This window comes from Sesamum indicum, linkage group LG1 (assembly GCF_000512975.1).
Source record: "Sesamum indicum cultivar Zhongzhi No. 13 linkage group LG1, S_indicum_v1.0, whole genome shotgun sequence".
NCBI classification, from domain to species: Eukaryota; Viridiplantae; Streptophyta; class Magnoliopsida; order Lamiales; family Pedaliaceae; genus Sesamum; species Sesamum indicum.
The window spans coordinates 1,485,233-1,501,941 of NC_026145.1; the positions used below are offsets into that span (position 1 = coordinate 1,485,233).

A 16,709-nucleotide genomic window follows, 5' to 3' on the forward strand; every position below is an offset into this window, starting at 1 on the left:
TCCCTTTCTTTTTCTTAAGGATCTCATGTTAATAGTACCTTTTTGTATGCACTATTTGCTCCAAAAGAGGGGAAAAAATCCCTGGTGATGCATGAATTCTTTTTGTTAAGAGGGATTAGAGGCAGATTGCAGTCTTTTGGAAAATTTTTATATGCAGTAATTATGAGACCATAAATATTGATAAGAAGTTGTATAATCAAGGCAATATTATTCTTATAGTAATTCAATTAATGTAAAATGAAGCTACGGATCCTAAGATAGTGATTTCTTCCTTGGTATCTAATCTCATTTGAGAAAATAAAATAGATTATCGATTGAGATTATATTTTTATTATTCATGTACCAGAAATGCATTATATGTGGATGTCGTTGTATGAAAAATTTACACTTCGTTAGCTTAACAGACATATATGGAGGTGCAAATATTAGGTAAATGTAAAAATAATGTATATACCCATATAGTCATATCTCCTATGCCATTATAGATAAAAATTAGGCCAAAATCATCTTTGTTTCTTTCATTTTCATTATTTGTATATTCATGTACCAGAAATGCATTATATGTGGATATCGCTGTATCGAAAATTTACACTTCGTTAGCTTAACAAACATATATGGAGGTGCAAATATTAGGTAAATGTAAAAATGACATGACTCACCATTTTAATGTATATACCCATATAGTCACATCTCCTATGCCATTATAGAGAAAAATTAGGCCAAAATCATCTTTGTTTCTTTTATTTTCATTATCTGTATATTTATGTACCAGAAATGCATTATATGTGGATGTCGTTGTACGGAAAATTTACACTTCGTTAGCTTAACAGACATATATGTAAGTGCAAATATAAGGTAAATGTAAAAATGACATGGCTCACCATTTTAATGTATATACCCATATAGTCACATCTCTTATGCCATTATAGAGAAAAATTAGGCCAAAATCATCTTTGTTTCTTTCATTTTTATTATTTGTATATTAATGTACCAGAAATGCATTATATGTGGATGTCGTTGTATGGGAACTTTACATATATAGAGGTGCAAATATTAGGTAAATGTAAAAATGACATGACTCATCATTTTAATGTATATACCCATATAGTCACATCTCCTATGACATTATAGAGAAAAATGAGGCCAAAATTTTCTTTGTTTCTTTCATTTTTATTATTTGTATATTCATGTACCAGAAATGTATTATATGTGGATGTCGTTGTATGGAAAATTTATACTACGTTAGCTTAACAGACATATATGGAGGTGCAAATATTAGGTAATGTAAAAATGACATGACTCACCATTTTAATGTATATACCCATATAGTCACATCTCCTATGCCATTATAGAGAAATATTAGGCCAAAATCATTTTTGTTTCTTTCATTTTCATTATTTGTATATTTATGTACCAGAAATACATTATATATGGATGTCATTGTACAGAAAATTTACACTTCGTTAGCTTAACAGACATGTATGGATGTGCAAATATTAGGTAAATGTAAAAATGAAATGACTCACCATTTTAATGTATATACCCATATATTCACATCTCCTATGCCATTATAGATAAAAATTAGACCAAAATCATCTTGGTTCTTTCATTTTCATTATTTGTATATTCATGTACCAAAAATACATTATATGTGGATGTCGTTGTATGAGAAGTTAACACTTTGTTAATTTAACAGACATATATGGAGGTGCAAATATTTGGTAAATATAAAAAAATGACATGTACCAGAAATGCGTTATATGTGGTTGTCGTTGTATGGGAAATTTACACTTCGTTAGGTTAACAGGCATATATGGAGGTGCAAATATTAGGTAAATGTAAAAATGACATGACTCACTATTTTAATTTATATACCCATATAGTAACATCTTCTATGCCATTATAGAGAAAAATTAGGTCAAAATTATTTTTGTTTTCTTTCATTTTCATTATTTGTATATATTAATGTACCAGAAATGCATTATATGTGGATGTCGTTGTATGGTAAATTTACAATTCGTTAGCTTAACAGACATATAGGGATATGCAAATATTAGGTAAATGTAAAAATGACATGACTCATCATTTTAATATATATACCCATATATTTACATCTCCTATGCCATTATAGAGAAAAATTAGGCAAAAATCATCTTTGTTTCTTTTCTTTTCATTATTTGTATATTCATGTACCAGTAATGCATTATATGTGGATGTCGTTATATGGAAAATTTACACTTCGTTAGCTTAACAAACATATATGGAGGTGCAAATATTAGGTAAATGTAAAAATGACATGACTCACCATTTTAATGTATATACCCATATAGTCACATCTCCTATGCCATTATAGAGAAAAATTAGACCAAAATCATCTTTGTTTCTTTCATTTTCATTATTTGTATATTCATTTATCAGAAATGCATTATATGTGGATGTCGTTGTATAGAAAAATTACACTACGTTAGCTTAACAGACATATATGGAGGTGCAAATATTAGGTAAATGTAGAAATGACATGACTCACTATTTTAATGTACATATAGTCACATTTCCTATGCCATTATAGAGAAAAATTAGGCCAAAATCGTCTTTGTTTCTTTCGTTTTCATTATTTATATATTCATGTACCAGAAATGCATTATATGTGGATGTCGTTGTATGAAAAATTTACACTTCGTTAGCTTAACAGACATATATGGAGGTGCAAATATTAGGTAAATGTAAAAATGAAATGACTCCCCTTTTTAATGTATATACCCATATAGTCACATCACTTCTGCTATTATAAAGAAAAAATAGACCAAAATCATCTTTGTTTCTTTCATTTTAATTATTTGTATATTCATGTACCAAAAATGCACTATATGTGGATTTCACTGTATGGAAAATTTACAATTCGTTAATTTAACAGACATATATGGAGGTGCAAATATTAGGTAAATGTAAAAATAACATGATTCACCATTTCAATATATATACCCATATAGTCACATCTGCTATGCCATTATAGATAAAAATTAGGCCAAAATCATTTTTGTTTCTTTTATTTTTATTATTTGTATATTCATGTACACGAAATGCATTATAAGTGGATTTCGTTATATGGAAAATTTACACTTTGTTAGCTTAACAGACATATATAGAGGTGCAAATATTAGGTAAATGTAAAAATAACATGACTCACCATTTTAATGGGGGAATTTATTAAAAAAATGTCAAAAAAAAAAGTTAGTAAAATAGGGTAAAATTGAAATTATTAGAAAAGTGAGCGGCACCGCGGTTACTGACCGCGGTGCCACAATTTTTTATTTAAAAAAAAAAGCTTCTTTGTGTCACCGCGGTGACATTGGTTTTTTAAAAAAAAAAAAATTTAATGTGTCACCGCGGTTTCGAACCGCGGTCACAATTTTTTTTTTTTTAAAAAATTATTTTATTTTATGACGAATTGTTGTCAACTTCTTATTAAAATTTCGGTACTATTATGGCGAGTTGTCAGCCATCAAATATACCGTTCGATTCTCCTTGATGAGACGAACATTTCCCCACAAACAATTTCAAGTTTTATCAATCGTAAATAATGAATTTTTAGCACAAATATCGCACTTTTCGGTCGTCGATTCGCCGCCATCGGAGCGACCCACGATCACGAACCACCGCCACTGGACTCGCCTCGACCTAACGGTTCTAACGAGACCAACCTACTTCAATTTTATTAAATATTTGTTAAGATATGAAAATTTGAAGTTTTTTCGTCGAAAATTCGCATTGAAACTGTTTGCTGCCATTTCTCTGCCATTTCTCCACCGTCAGGACGAATCACAGATTAAGACCATAGCCGTTCGAATCCTGTTGTCCAGACGATTCCAACAAGACTAGTCTTGCTCAATTTCATCAAGTATTTGTTTGTTCAATTAAAATACATATGTTTTAAAATAGTTATAATTTTATTAAATTCTATTTATTAATTTATAATACTATTTATAATTAATTAATAATACTATTTATAAAAATAATTAATTAATAATATTATTTATAATTAATTAATAATTAATAATTAATAATACTATTTAGACCAGTCTTGCTCAATTTCATCAAGTATTTGTTGAGATTTGAAAATTTGAAGATTTTTCCACCAAAAATTCGCTGAAACTGTTTGTATTCATTTTCTAAATAGAATTTAATAAAATTATAACTATTTTAAAAATTGAACAAACAAATACTTGATGAAATTGAGCAAGATTGGTCTTGTTGGAATCGTCTGGACGACAGGATTCGAACGGCTATGGTCTTAATCTGTGATTCGTCCTGACGGTGGAGAAATGGCAGCAAACAGCTTCAGCGCAAATTTTCGGCGGAAAATCTTCAAATTTCATATCTTAACAAATATTTAATAAAATTGAACTAGGTTGGTCTCGTTAGAACCGTTAGGTCGAGGCGAGTCCAGTGGCGGTGGTTCGTGATTGTGGGTCGCTCCGGTGGCGGCGAATGGACGGCCGAAAAGTGCGGTGTTTGTGCTAAAAATTCATTATTTACGATTGATAAAACTTGAAATTGTTTGTGGGGAAATGTTCGTCTCATCAAGGGAAGTCGAATGGTATATTTGATGGCTGACAATTCGCCATAATAATGCCAAAATTTTAACGAGAAGTTGGCAACAATTCATCGTAAAATAAAATATTTTTTTTGAAAAAAAAAAAACTCTCTGGCACCGCGGCCTGTGACCGCGGTGCCACAGAGAAAATTATTTTTTTTTTTAAAAAAAATGAGGCACCGCGGTGTCAGACCGCGGTGCCACTTACTTTCCTAATCTTTTCAAAATGGCATGTTTTTACTAATTTTTTTTTTCGCATTTATTAAATAAATTTGTCCATTTTAATGTATATACCCATATAGTCACATCTCCTATGCCATTATAGAGAAAAATTAGGCCAAAATCATCTTTGTTTCTTTCATTTTCATTATTTGTATATTCATGTACCAGAAATGCATTATATTTGGATGTCATTGTATATAAAATTTACACTACGTTAGCTTAACAGACATATATGGAGGTTCAATTATTAGGCAAATGTAAAAATGACATGACTCACCATTTTAATGTATATACTGATATAGTCACATTTCTTATGCCATTATATAGAAAAATTAGGCCAAAATCATCTTTGTTTCTTTCATTTTCATTATTTGTATATTCATGTACCAGAAATGAATTACATGTGGATGTCGTTGTATGGGAAATTTACACTTCGTCAGCTTAACAGTCATATATGGAGGTGCAAATATTAGATAAATGTAAAAATGATATTACTCACCATTTTAATTTATATACCCATATAGTCACATCTCATATGCCATTATAGAGAAAAGTTAGACCAAAATCATTTTTGTTTCTTTCATTTTCATTATTTATATATTCATGTACCAGAAATAAATTATATGTGGATGTCATAAATTTACACTTCGTTAATTTAATAGGCATATATGGAGGTGCAAATATTAGGTAAATGTAAAAATGACATGATTCACCATTTTAATGTATACACATATAGTCACATCTCCTATTCTATTATAGATAAAAATTAGGCCAAAATTATTTTTATTTCTTTTATTTTTATTATTTGTATATGCATGTACCAGAAATGCATTATATGTGGATGTCGTTGTATGAAAAATTTACACTACGTTACCTTAACAGTCATATATGGAGGTGCAAATATTAGGTAAATGTAAAAATGACATGACTCACCATTTTAATGTATATACCCATATAGTCACATCTCCTATGCCATTATAGAGAAAAATTAGACCAAAATCATCTTTATTTCTTTAATTTTCATTATTCGTATATTAATGTACAGAAATGCATTATATGTGGATGTCGTTGTATGTAAAATTTACCTTTAGTTAGCTTAACAGACATATTTGGAGGTGCAAATATTAGGTAAATATATAAATGACATGACTCACCATTTTAATGTATATACTCATATAGTCACATCTCCTATGCCATTATAGAGAAAAATTAGGCCAAAATCATATTTGTTTCTTTTATTTTCATTATTTGTATATTCATGTACTAGAAATGCATTATATTTGGATGTCGTTGTATGAAAAATTTATATTTCGTTAGCTTAACAGACATATATGGAGGTGCAAATATTAGGTAAATGTAAAAATGACATGACTCACCATTTTAATGTACATACCCATATTGTCACATCTCCTATGCCATTATAGAGAAAAATTAGGCCAAAATCTTCTTTGTTTCTTTCATTTTCATTATTTGTATATTCATGTACCAGAAATGCATTATATGTGATTGTCGTTGTATGAAAAATTTACACTACGTTAGCTTAACAGACATATATGGTGGTGCAAATATTAGGTAAATGTAAAAATGACATGACTCACCATTTTAATGTATATACCCATATAGTCACATCTCCTATGCCATTATAGGGAAAAAATTAGGCCAAAATCATATTTGTTTCTTTTATTTTCATTATTTGTATATTCATGTACCAGAAATTCATTATATGTGGATGTCGTTGTATGGAAAATTTATATTTCGTTAGCTTAACAGACATATATGGAGGTGCAAATATTAGGTAAATGTAAAAATGACACGAATCTCCATTTTAATGTATATACCCATATAGTCACATCTCCTATGCCATTATAGAGAAAAATTAGGCCAAAATCATCTTTGTTTCTTTTATTTTCAATATTTGTATATTCATGTAGCAGAAATTCATTATATGTGGATGTCGTTGTGTGGAAAATTTACACTATGTTAGCTTAACAGACATACATGGAGGTCCAAATATTAGTTAAATAAAAAGTAAAAATGACATGACTCACCATTTTAATGTATATACCCATATAGTCACATCTCCTATGCCATTATAAAGAAAAATTGGGCGAAAATCATCTTTGTTTCTTTTATTTTTATTATTTGTATATTCATGTACCAGAAATGCATTATATGTGGATGTCGTTGTATGGAAAATTTACATTTCGTTAACTTAACAGACATATATGGAGGTGCAAAAATTAGGTAACTGTAAAAATGACATGACTCACCATTTTAATTTATATACCCATATAGTCACATCTCCTACGCCATTATAGAGAAAAATTAAGCCAATATCATCTTTGTTTCTTCCGTTTTCATTGTTTGTATATTAATGTACCATAAATGCATTATATGTGGATGTCATAAATTTATACTTCGTTAATTTAACAGGCATATATAGAGGTGCAAATACTAAGTAAATATAAAAATGACATGATTCACCATTTTAATGTATATACACATATAGTCACATCTCCTATTCTATTATAGATAAAATTATTTGCCAAATTTATTTTTATTTCTTTTATTTTTATTATTTGTATATTCATGTACCAGAAATGCATTATATGTGGATGTCGTTGTATGAAAAATTTACACTTCGTTACCTTATCAGTCATATATGGAGGTGCAAATATTAGGTAAATGTAAAAATGACATGACTCACCATTTTAATGTATATAAATACATATAGTCACATCTCATATGCCATTATAGAGAAAAAATTAGACCAAAATCATCTTTATTTCTTTAATTTTCATTATTCGTATATTCATGTACCAGAAATGCATTATATGTGGATGTCGTTGTATGTAAAATTTACATTTCGTTAGCTTAACAGACATATATGGAGGTGCAAATATTAGGTAAATATATAAATGACATGACTCACCATTTTAATGTATATACACATATAGTCACATCTCCTATGCCATTATAGAGAAAAAATTAGGTCAAAATCATCATTGTTTCTTTCACTTTCATTATTTGTATATTCATGTATCAGAAATGCATTATATGTGGATGTCGTTGTATGGAAAAATTTACACTTCGTTAGCTTAACAGACATATATGGAGGTGCAAATATTAGGTAAATGTAGAAATGACATGACTCACCATTTTAATTTATATACCTATATAGTCACATCTCCTATGCTTTTATAGAGAAAAATTAGACCAAAATCATCTTTGTTTCTTTCATTTTCATTATTTATATATTCATGTACCAAAAATGCATTATATGTGGATGTCTTTGTATAGAAAATTTACAGTACATTAGCTTAACAGACATATATGGAGGTGCAAATATTAGGTAAATGTAAAAATGACATGACTCACCATTTTAATGTATATACCCATATAGGCACATCTCCTATGCCATTATAGAGAAAAATTAGGCCAAAATCATCTTTGTTTCTTTTATTTTCATTATTTGTATATTCATGTACCAGAAATGCATTATATGTGGATGTCGTTGTATGGGAAATTTACACTTTGTTAGCTTAACAGACATATATGGGGTGCAAATATTAGGTAAATATAAAAATAACATGACTCACTATTTTAATGTATATACGCATATAGTCACATCTCCTATGCCATTATAGAGAAAAATTAGGCCAAAATCTTCTTTGTTTTCTTAATTTTCATTATTTGTATATTCATGTACCAAAAATGGATTATATGTGGATGTCGTTGTATGGAAAATTTACACTTCGTTAGCTTAACAGACATATATGGAGGTGCAAATATTAGATAAATGTAAAAATGACATGACTCACCATTTTAATGTATATACCCATATAGTCCTATCTCCTATACCATTATAGAGAAAAAATAGGCCAAAATCATCTTTGTTTCTTTTATTTTCATTATTTGTATATTCATGTACCAGAAATGCATTATATGTGGATGTCGTTGTATGGAAAATTTAAACTACGTTAGCTTAACAAACATATATGGAGGTGCAAAAATTAGGTAAATAAAATGTAAAAATAACATGGCTCACCATTTTAATGTATATACCCATATAGTCACATCTCATATGCCATTATAGAGAAAAATTGGGCCAAAGTCATCTTTGTTTATTTTATTTTCTTTATTTGTATATTCATGTACCAGAAATGCATTATATGTGGATGTCGTTGTATGGAAAATTATTCATGTACCAGAAATGCATTATATGTGGATGTCGTTGTATGGAAAATTTACAATTCGTTAGCTTAAGTAAAAAGTAAAAAGGATATGATTCACCATTTTAATGTATATACCCATATAGTCACATCTCCTATACTATTATAGAGAAAAATTGGGCCAAAATCATGTTTGTTTCTTTTATTTTCTTTATTTGTATATTCATGTACCAGAAATGCATTATATGTGGATGTCGTTGTATGGAAAATTTACAATTCGTTAGCTTAAGTAGAAAGTAAAAAGGATATGATTCACCATTTTAATGTATATACCCATATAGTCACATCTCCTATGCTATTATAGAGAAAAATTAGACCAAAATCATCTTTGTTTCTTTCATTTTCATTATTTGTAAATTCATGTAACAGAAATGCATTATATGTTGATCATGTCGTTGTATGTGAAATTTACATTTTGTTAGCTTAACAGACATTTATGAAGGTGCAAATATTAGGTAAGTAAAAAATAAAATTGATATGATTGAGTATTTTAATGTATATACCTATATAGTCACATCTTCCCCTACTCCTATGCCAAATTGCCAATTAACTAACATTTATTAGGTAGTGGAAAATATTAATTTCATGGCCATAATAGTTATCCAATAAAATATTAAGGACTTAGACGTGAACAATGCGTTTAGTTAATTTAGTACAATAATAATAATACTAATTTAATAGAATTGAAGTTTATGAATAATTTTACATTAAGGTTGTATTTGAATTTAAGGATTTGAGATCGTTCGTGACAAATTCTTTGAATATGTTTGGATAATTCTAAACGCAAAGAATTTTAATTTCTTTCATTTTAATTTTAAATAAAATTTTGATAAATATGAGACTTTAAATTCCTTTGAAATGGAGTCATTTAAAATTTTTATTCAAATCCTTTCTTCAAATTCCAACACACCCTAAGGAATTGATATTTGCCATCTCAAAACAGGTATTTCATTTGCAATAAGAGGCACCAGTGAGCCAAATTTTGTGAATGAGTGAACTACAAAATGAACTCAAGAGAGAGGCAGATGAGGTTGAGTTTTTTGTCGGCCCACATTAAAATTATGAAAATTCGGGCTGTACAAGGCATCAAACAAGCCATGATGTGTAGACACATACTCCCTAAAGTCGACCCTAACTCTTTATTGGGTCCTCGTGGCATAACGAACAAAATATCCATCTACTCTCTCATGCCAATATTATCTCAAACAAAACCTAAAAATCAAGAACCGCCACACGTTGAAATGTATGAACAATAACTGCATGACATGGTGAAATATTTCGGAGAAAACGGGCCTTGAAAACATACAAGAAAGCAATCAAAAATTCAAGAAAGAACTCAACGTGGGTCATGCATGATCTGATGAAAAAAAAATTGTTATAAAAGATTTTTCTTTTTTCCCCAGCAGGCAAAAAGCACTGTCGGAGAAGAAGGGAAGGAGTTATAAAGGAATAGAAAGTTCTCCACCTCTTTTTTATCCTAGCCGTCTATAGTATCCTCACTTCTGTCGTAGAAGAAACGGAAAGAAGCCTTGCTTTTATTCGTGTCAAGTACGTCTATTGCTTTTGTAATTTTTGTTATTTATAGAGATATATAAAATTAGGCCAAAATCATCTTTGTTTCTTTCATAATTTTCATTATTTGTATGGTAAATATAAAATTAAGCCATGGGAACTCGGTCTCGTTACTATTTTGATTCTAGATCAATGTTGTCTATCTACAATGGTTATATGGAAAAATGGGGTTATATGTAATTATATCTACAATGTATTGCATGGAAGCATACCATATTACGAGTAAATTGTTATTTCCAACTTTGCAATTTTAATATACATGTTAGGTGTGTGTACATATATATATATATATATATATAATTTAACTGAACTTCCAAACATATTATTTTTGAATGAATTGTACAGGGCATCAGCATTCGGTTGGCCCAATTATTGATTGACTTGTATCAACTGATTTCAAGTATTGGTTCAGACAACTTATAAGTTATGCATTTTTTTAATAATTGAAACTATATGTTGTGCTACACGGACAATGAGCTCCTAAAGTGTCACTATTGGGGTCCCGGTGCAGAGGTGACGATGTTCCCTTACTACTTTGTGAATAGTTACAATTTCCACACGAAACGTCATAACGTCTACAAATCAACCATAAATTGTGGGGTATGTGTGAAAAGTTCATCGTATACATACGAGGATAAAGACTTCTATGGAACAATTGAAGAGATCATTCAATTGACATACCCACTTATTCTGAACTTATACATAGTTATGTTCAAGTGTTGTAGGGTCGATCTAGTAAAAGGCATGAAGGTACACTCTCGTTATCAGCTCGTTTATGTAAACTTCAAAAAAATGCACCAAAAGGATGAATCGTTCATACTGGCATAACAAGCAGTACAAGTGTACTACACTGAGTACCCAAGTATGAAGAAAGACAAAGTGGATTGGATGGTTGTTTGCAAAATCAAGGTTCAAAGAGTAGTTGATGAGTCTCAGTGGACTGATATCGCATATCAGCTGGAGGAAGTCATATCAGTCCCTGAAGTTGCTATGGACAATCAGACGTACGATCTCTATGATCCCGATGGTATACAAATCTTTGTTGATCTTTAGGGTTGCACAACAGAAGGGTGTAAGTACATCACGGACGCAACATGTTCAAAATGATAATAAAGAAAACGAGGATGATGAAGATAGGTTCAAGGACTACGAGACTGATGAATATGAGACTACCTAAGCTAGTGTTGCGTAATGTAATTTCTCAATTTTGCAATATTGTATTAAAAAAATTATTTATTTGGAATGGCCATATATTAACCACATAGTTACAATAGTCGTTCCAAATTATGGCGGAAAAATTTTGGCACCACATGAAAAAGTGGAGGGAAATAAAATTTTGTGACGGCCAAAATGTTAAATAGCCGTTACAAAAGTCGGTCCATATTATATTAGTGGCGCCAAACTAAAAAAATTGGATAGAATTCTTTTATTTAACTGGCTATTAGAAACGTTGTACCAAAAGTCGGTACTATCTCGAAATTGCATAACCGTTTAAAAATCCATTACCATCCTTGTTCTATTTAAAAACTTATATTTGCAGTTACGATATCTTAAAATCCAGACAGCCGACTCACACCAAATATATATATGTATATATATAAGACTGTGTCCATTAGATCATATCAGATGGTATGATTTAAAAATCACACGACCTGATTAAAGGATATACCGTCTTAAATGAGTACTCTTATGTTTCGGGTAAGATATCTCTACATCTGTATACCTAATAAGGCTAAGACTTTGGTAAATGTATTCTACTGTAAGCATGATCATATCTAAAGATTTTATTTGAATCTGATGGCCCGATTAATCCATGCAATTTAATAATGTAAGATGAAAGTTATGTATATAAAAATTTATTGCATATTGTGATCATATATCAATGTGAACTATAATTTTTTTTTTAATGTATGTCAATTGTATTATTCCATATAATGGATACCTTTGAACAACATTAAATTTGTTCAGTACGGATTTTTTTTGTATATTTTAATAAAAAATAATTAATTATTTGAAAAACATTTCGTATTGGCTTTATGAACGCCAGGAGCAAAACGGCGTCCGTTTTCTTCTTTTGGAATACCCTTTGTAACGGCTTTATACACGGTCAGACAATACGATGTCGTTTATTAAAGTACAAATATCATATTTTGTAGCTCCTTTCATAACGGCGTTATACACGACTATGTGATTGGAATTCCTTTAGGCAAGGCTTTTATCTAATATTTATTTTTTTTAAGTTTTTAATTTTCTAATCATTTCTTTAAATGGTTTTTCAACAGGAGTGACAACTCAAACGTCCCGTCAAACAGATGGGGATGTTTGAGAAGTGCTATAAAAAGAAGAAGTACGACCAATGGAGCAGTCCAAGGGCAGCAGAGGTCGTAGTAAGTATATGTGATAATTAAATTTTTGAATTTAAAATTATTTTTTTAAAATCTAATTAATTAATCTGTTAATAGGAGTTGTTCTTGACAATGACGGAGGATCACCAAAATCAACAAAATAATGATCAACATCCTCTATTATCCTCTCAAGGCTCGATGGCCCTGAACGAGCCACAAGTGTTGTTGTCAGCGGTGGATGGCCGTTAGAGAGGCCAAGTATTCAGTCTCTGCTCCGAGGCCCACCACACGGTTGCTGGACCATCACAACCAGTATGTCCACTACTCCATCACCATTGCCACCACAACCATCTTGCCCCGACCTTGATGATCGGGTAGCGAGGCTTGAGGAGTGGATGTGGCGGATGGATCTCACCTGGTTGATCCTCCAGTTGATTCCTTGATACCCAACGACGACAGACGGGAAGGCTGCTTTAGATTAGGATTTTTTTTTTATTATTTGTAAAGGTACAATATTTTTAGTTTTGTAATTAAATTTTTTTATTTTCTTGTTATATTATATATTTTTTATATAATACTGCACATTTAAGTAATTAAAACTACATATATATAACAAAAAAGTTCAATAATTTTTTTATAAAAATAAATATTAAAATAAATTAAATATTATTAAAAAATATTCTTTATTTTTTCATTGCTTTTGTAATGAGTTTTTGATAAAGTTTACTGTCATATAACCACAAAATCGTTACAAAGAGCGTGCAAAAGAAAGTTATCAATTTCTAAACAGGCCGTCCAAAAAGTCGTTACTAAAGCAGTATAAAAAAAGTTACAAAGGCAGATGCAAAACTAAAACCAACATACGCATAAGGAGTTACAAAAACCATTACAATAATTGTTGAAAAAAGAATTACAAAGATTGATACAACAACCATTACAACATAATACAAGAACATTACAAGAAGTATTCCAAAAATCGGACCAACTTTTAAGCAAACCATACCTTATTACAAATGTCGTTCTAATAAAAACCAAATCAAACTTAATTTGGCCGTTCCAAATGACCTCTCGTGGCCAGTAAAAAGACCGTTACAAATTGTAATGGCTTTCAAGTAAGTCGTTACAAATATTTTGTAACACCCAAAAAAATTGAGTAGGTGTCCCATTACAAAGGTCATTACAATTATTCAAAAATTGTTCCAACTTATTAACATGACCGTTACAAAAGTCATTACTTTAAATTGATTTTTTTTTTTTTTTTTTGTAGTGACCAAACTACCTCTTATACACTTTTTTTCCCCCACTTTTTTTATAATCCTATTTTTCACCCCAATCAAACATACTTTAGAGTAACTACATTAACAGATCAAATGTGGATTTTTTAAAACACCCTTATTTTACTTAACTTTTACATCAATAACTGTCTCTTTTTAAGTAATAAGTAATGAATGATAACATCTATACATGAACACATTTAAAGTTAATTTACTTTATTAATGTTAATCAATTATTCAATTTCTTTTATTTAATTGAATAAGCATAATAAAATTTAAGTTATATACGTGCATCGAGTGTGTTGTAATTATTAGTAAATTTTTATTTTTGATTGGTCAATTTAAATTATGTACACACATTGAGTCTGTCCTAATTACCAGTGAACTTTTATTTCCGGTTAGCCCTTAACTTGAGCATCCTAATCTAATTCAACCTTTACTACATATGTTTTTTATTTTTTTAATTCCTAATTTTCTATAAATGGGCAAATAAAATAAAAGAAAAAGAGTTATTTCCTTCTTTTCTTATTTGGATGAGTTAAAGAAAGAAAAATAAAAATACATTGATAAGCAGGTACGTATCTATTGAAGGAAAAAAATGGATGTGTGAGGAGGGAGGGAGAGGGAGTCTCTCATAGCAATTCAAATTACGATTTTGTATGTATTCTGGCAGTGGCAGATGGATAGAACGATATATAGTAGTGCGTTTTCAAAATGGAAAAGGTAAAGTCGCTATCCCCTCCCATTTTCCTATTTCCACATACACACACATATATATATATAATAGAAGCCGTAAGTATTGTTATTGAAGAAAATGATTGTTCGATTGGGAAAAATTGTTATGAAAAGACAAAAAAATGACACCCAAACACAACAAATCTGTAAGATTCAAAATTGGCCAATCTCTCCCCCGCCCCCACCCAATTGCTGTTATTTTTTCCTATGCAAATTAAAACCTAATATCCTTAAATCTCTCTCTCTCACTCTCTGTCTTGGGGGTGGGGTGTGTGAGAGAGAGAGAGGGTTGACATTTTTATCCTTAAATCTCTCTCTCTCTCTATATATCTGAAGCACACGCACACAAAAAGGTAGGTAGGTAGCAGCAGCAAGCATGGGAAAGGTGAAAGGGAAGTGTCCGATAGCGTTTGTTGGACCTAATTAGTGTCGAAATGTCGCTACATAACACACAGACACAGTTTCTCATTATATGTCTCTCTGTGTGTGTTTGGAAGCTTTCTCCAAATCCCCTTTTTTTCATTTAACAAATCAGATAGAAAGGGTCTCTCTCTCTCTCTCTCTTTCATCTCATCAGACACTGTATACTCTCTCTGCCTGCACTACACTACACTGCACCATGCAGTTGTTGGGGTTCCTTTCATAATTACACAATAATTCATGGGCCCTCCCTCTATTAATTATTACAAATCAATCCTGTTGTTGGTTTCATTTCATTAATTAATTACTGTCGCAATTTGAGTAAAACATGCTGCGCATATATATGTATCTATATATATATATATTATATCCACATACAATTCTCACAATCATTATATGGGCTATTTATTTCTTTCCTTAGCTTCCTACACTTTTATATGAATATTATTTTTTCCGTCCTTTAATTTTATCTTTTATTAGATTTTGATAAATAGTGTTTTCGTGGTCAGCAAATTGTATTATTGCAAAAAAAAGATGTTTTAAAAATCTTTTCAAGTGTTTGGATAAAATGAAATTATAAATAAAATATCGGTAAACTGGCAAATTTTAAAATCAATATGATTAATTAAAATTGAAGTAATTTGTCAAAATTCTAAAAATAATTAAATTGTAAACTTTTTATGTAAAGGAGGCACTAAAAAATCATTATTAATTACCAACAAATTTACTCTTCTTTCTAATTTCTCCAAGTATTAGCATAATTTCTTGTAGTTATATATCAGCCAGCAATTATCATATTATAATACATAGTATACATAAGATTAATTTACCAAATTTTTTATTATGTATGTACATTAAACTAATTAATCATATATATTAACTAAAAAAATTATTTTTCCCCAAACTATATAAATTAATTAATTAATTAAACCAGCCGTACTGATTCACATGATACATAAGAACAAAAAATACCCAAAATTCTGCGTATATAAAATCCCATGCACATCCGAATTACTCACCAAACACATTTGAATTGAATCTGAAGAAATTAAGGTACGTACAATATCCGGCCATGGAATCCGGCCATCATCATTTCCTACTCAAACTCTCTCGTCTCTTCCCTTCTTCATTCATGACTTCCTGCCAACTCCAAACCCTGCCAGACATTGCAGAAACCCTCACAAAACCCCACGAAATTCTCCATGAAAATGACCTCTCTCCCAACTTGAAAACACCCCCCAACAAGATCTGCAGCAATCAGAAACCCCATCAAGAATGTAAAAGGACCACTGCTCCCGTTATGAGTTCATCCTCG

The 16,709-nt window shown here is 30.2% G+C and overlaps 1 protein-coding gene across 1 annotated transcript in view; it reads left to right on the forward strand.

Moving 5' to 3' along the window:
* The window catches only part of LOC105156079, a 4,222-nt gene continuing 716 nt past the window's right edge, over positions 13,204-16,709 (forward strand). The window contains exon 1 of the mRNA XM_011072121.2: positions 13,204-13,277. Within this exon, the coding sequence (XP_011070423.1) occupies positions 13,204-13,277 (74 nt within the window). The remainder of the gene's footprint in view (positions 13,278-16,709) is intronic.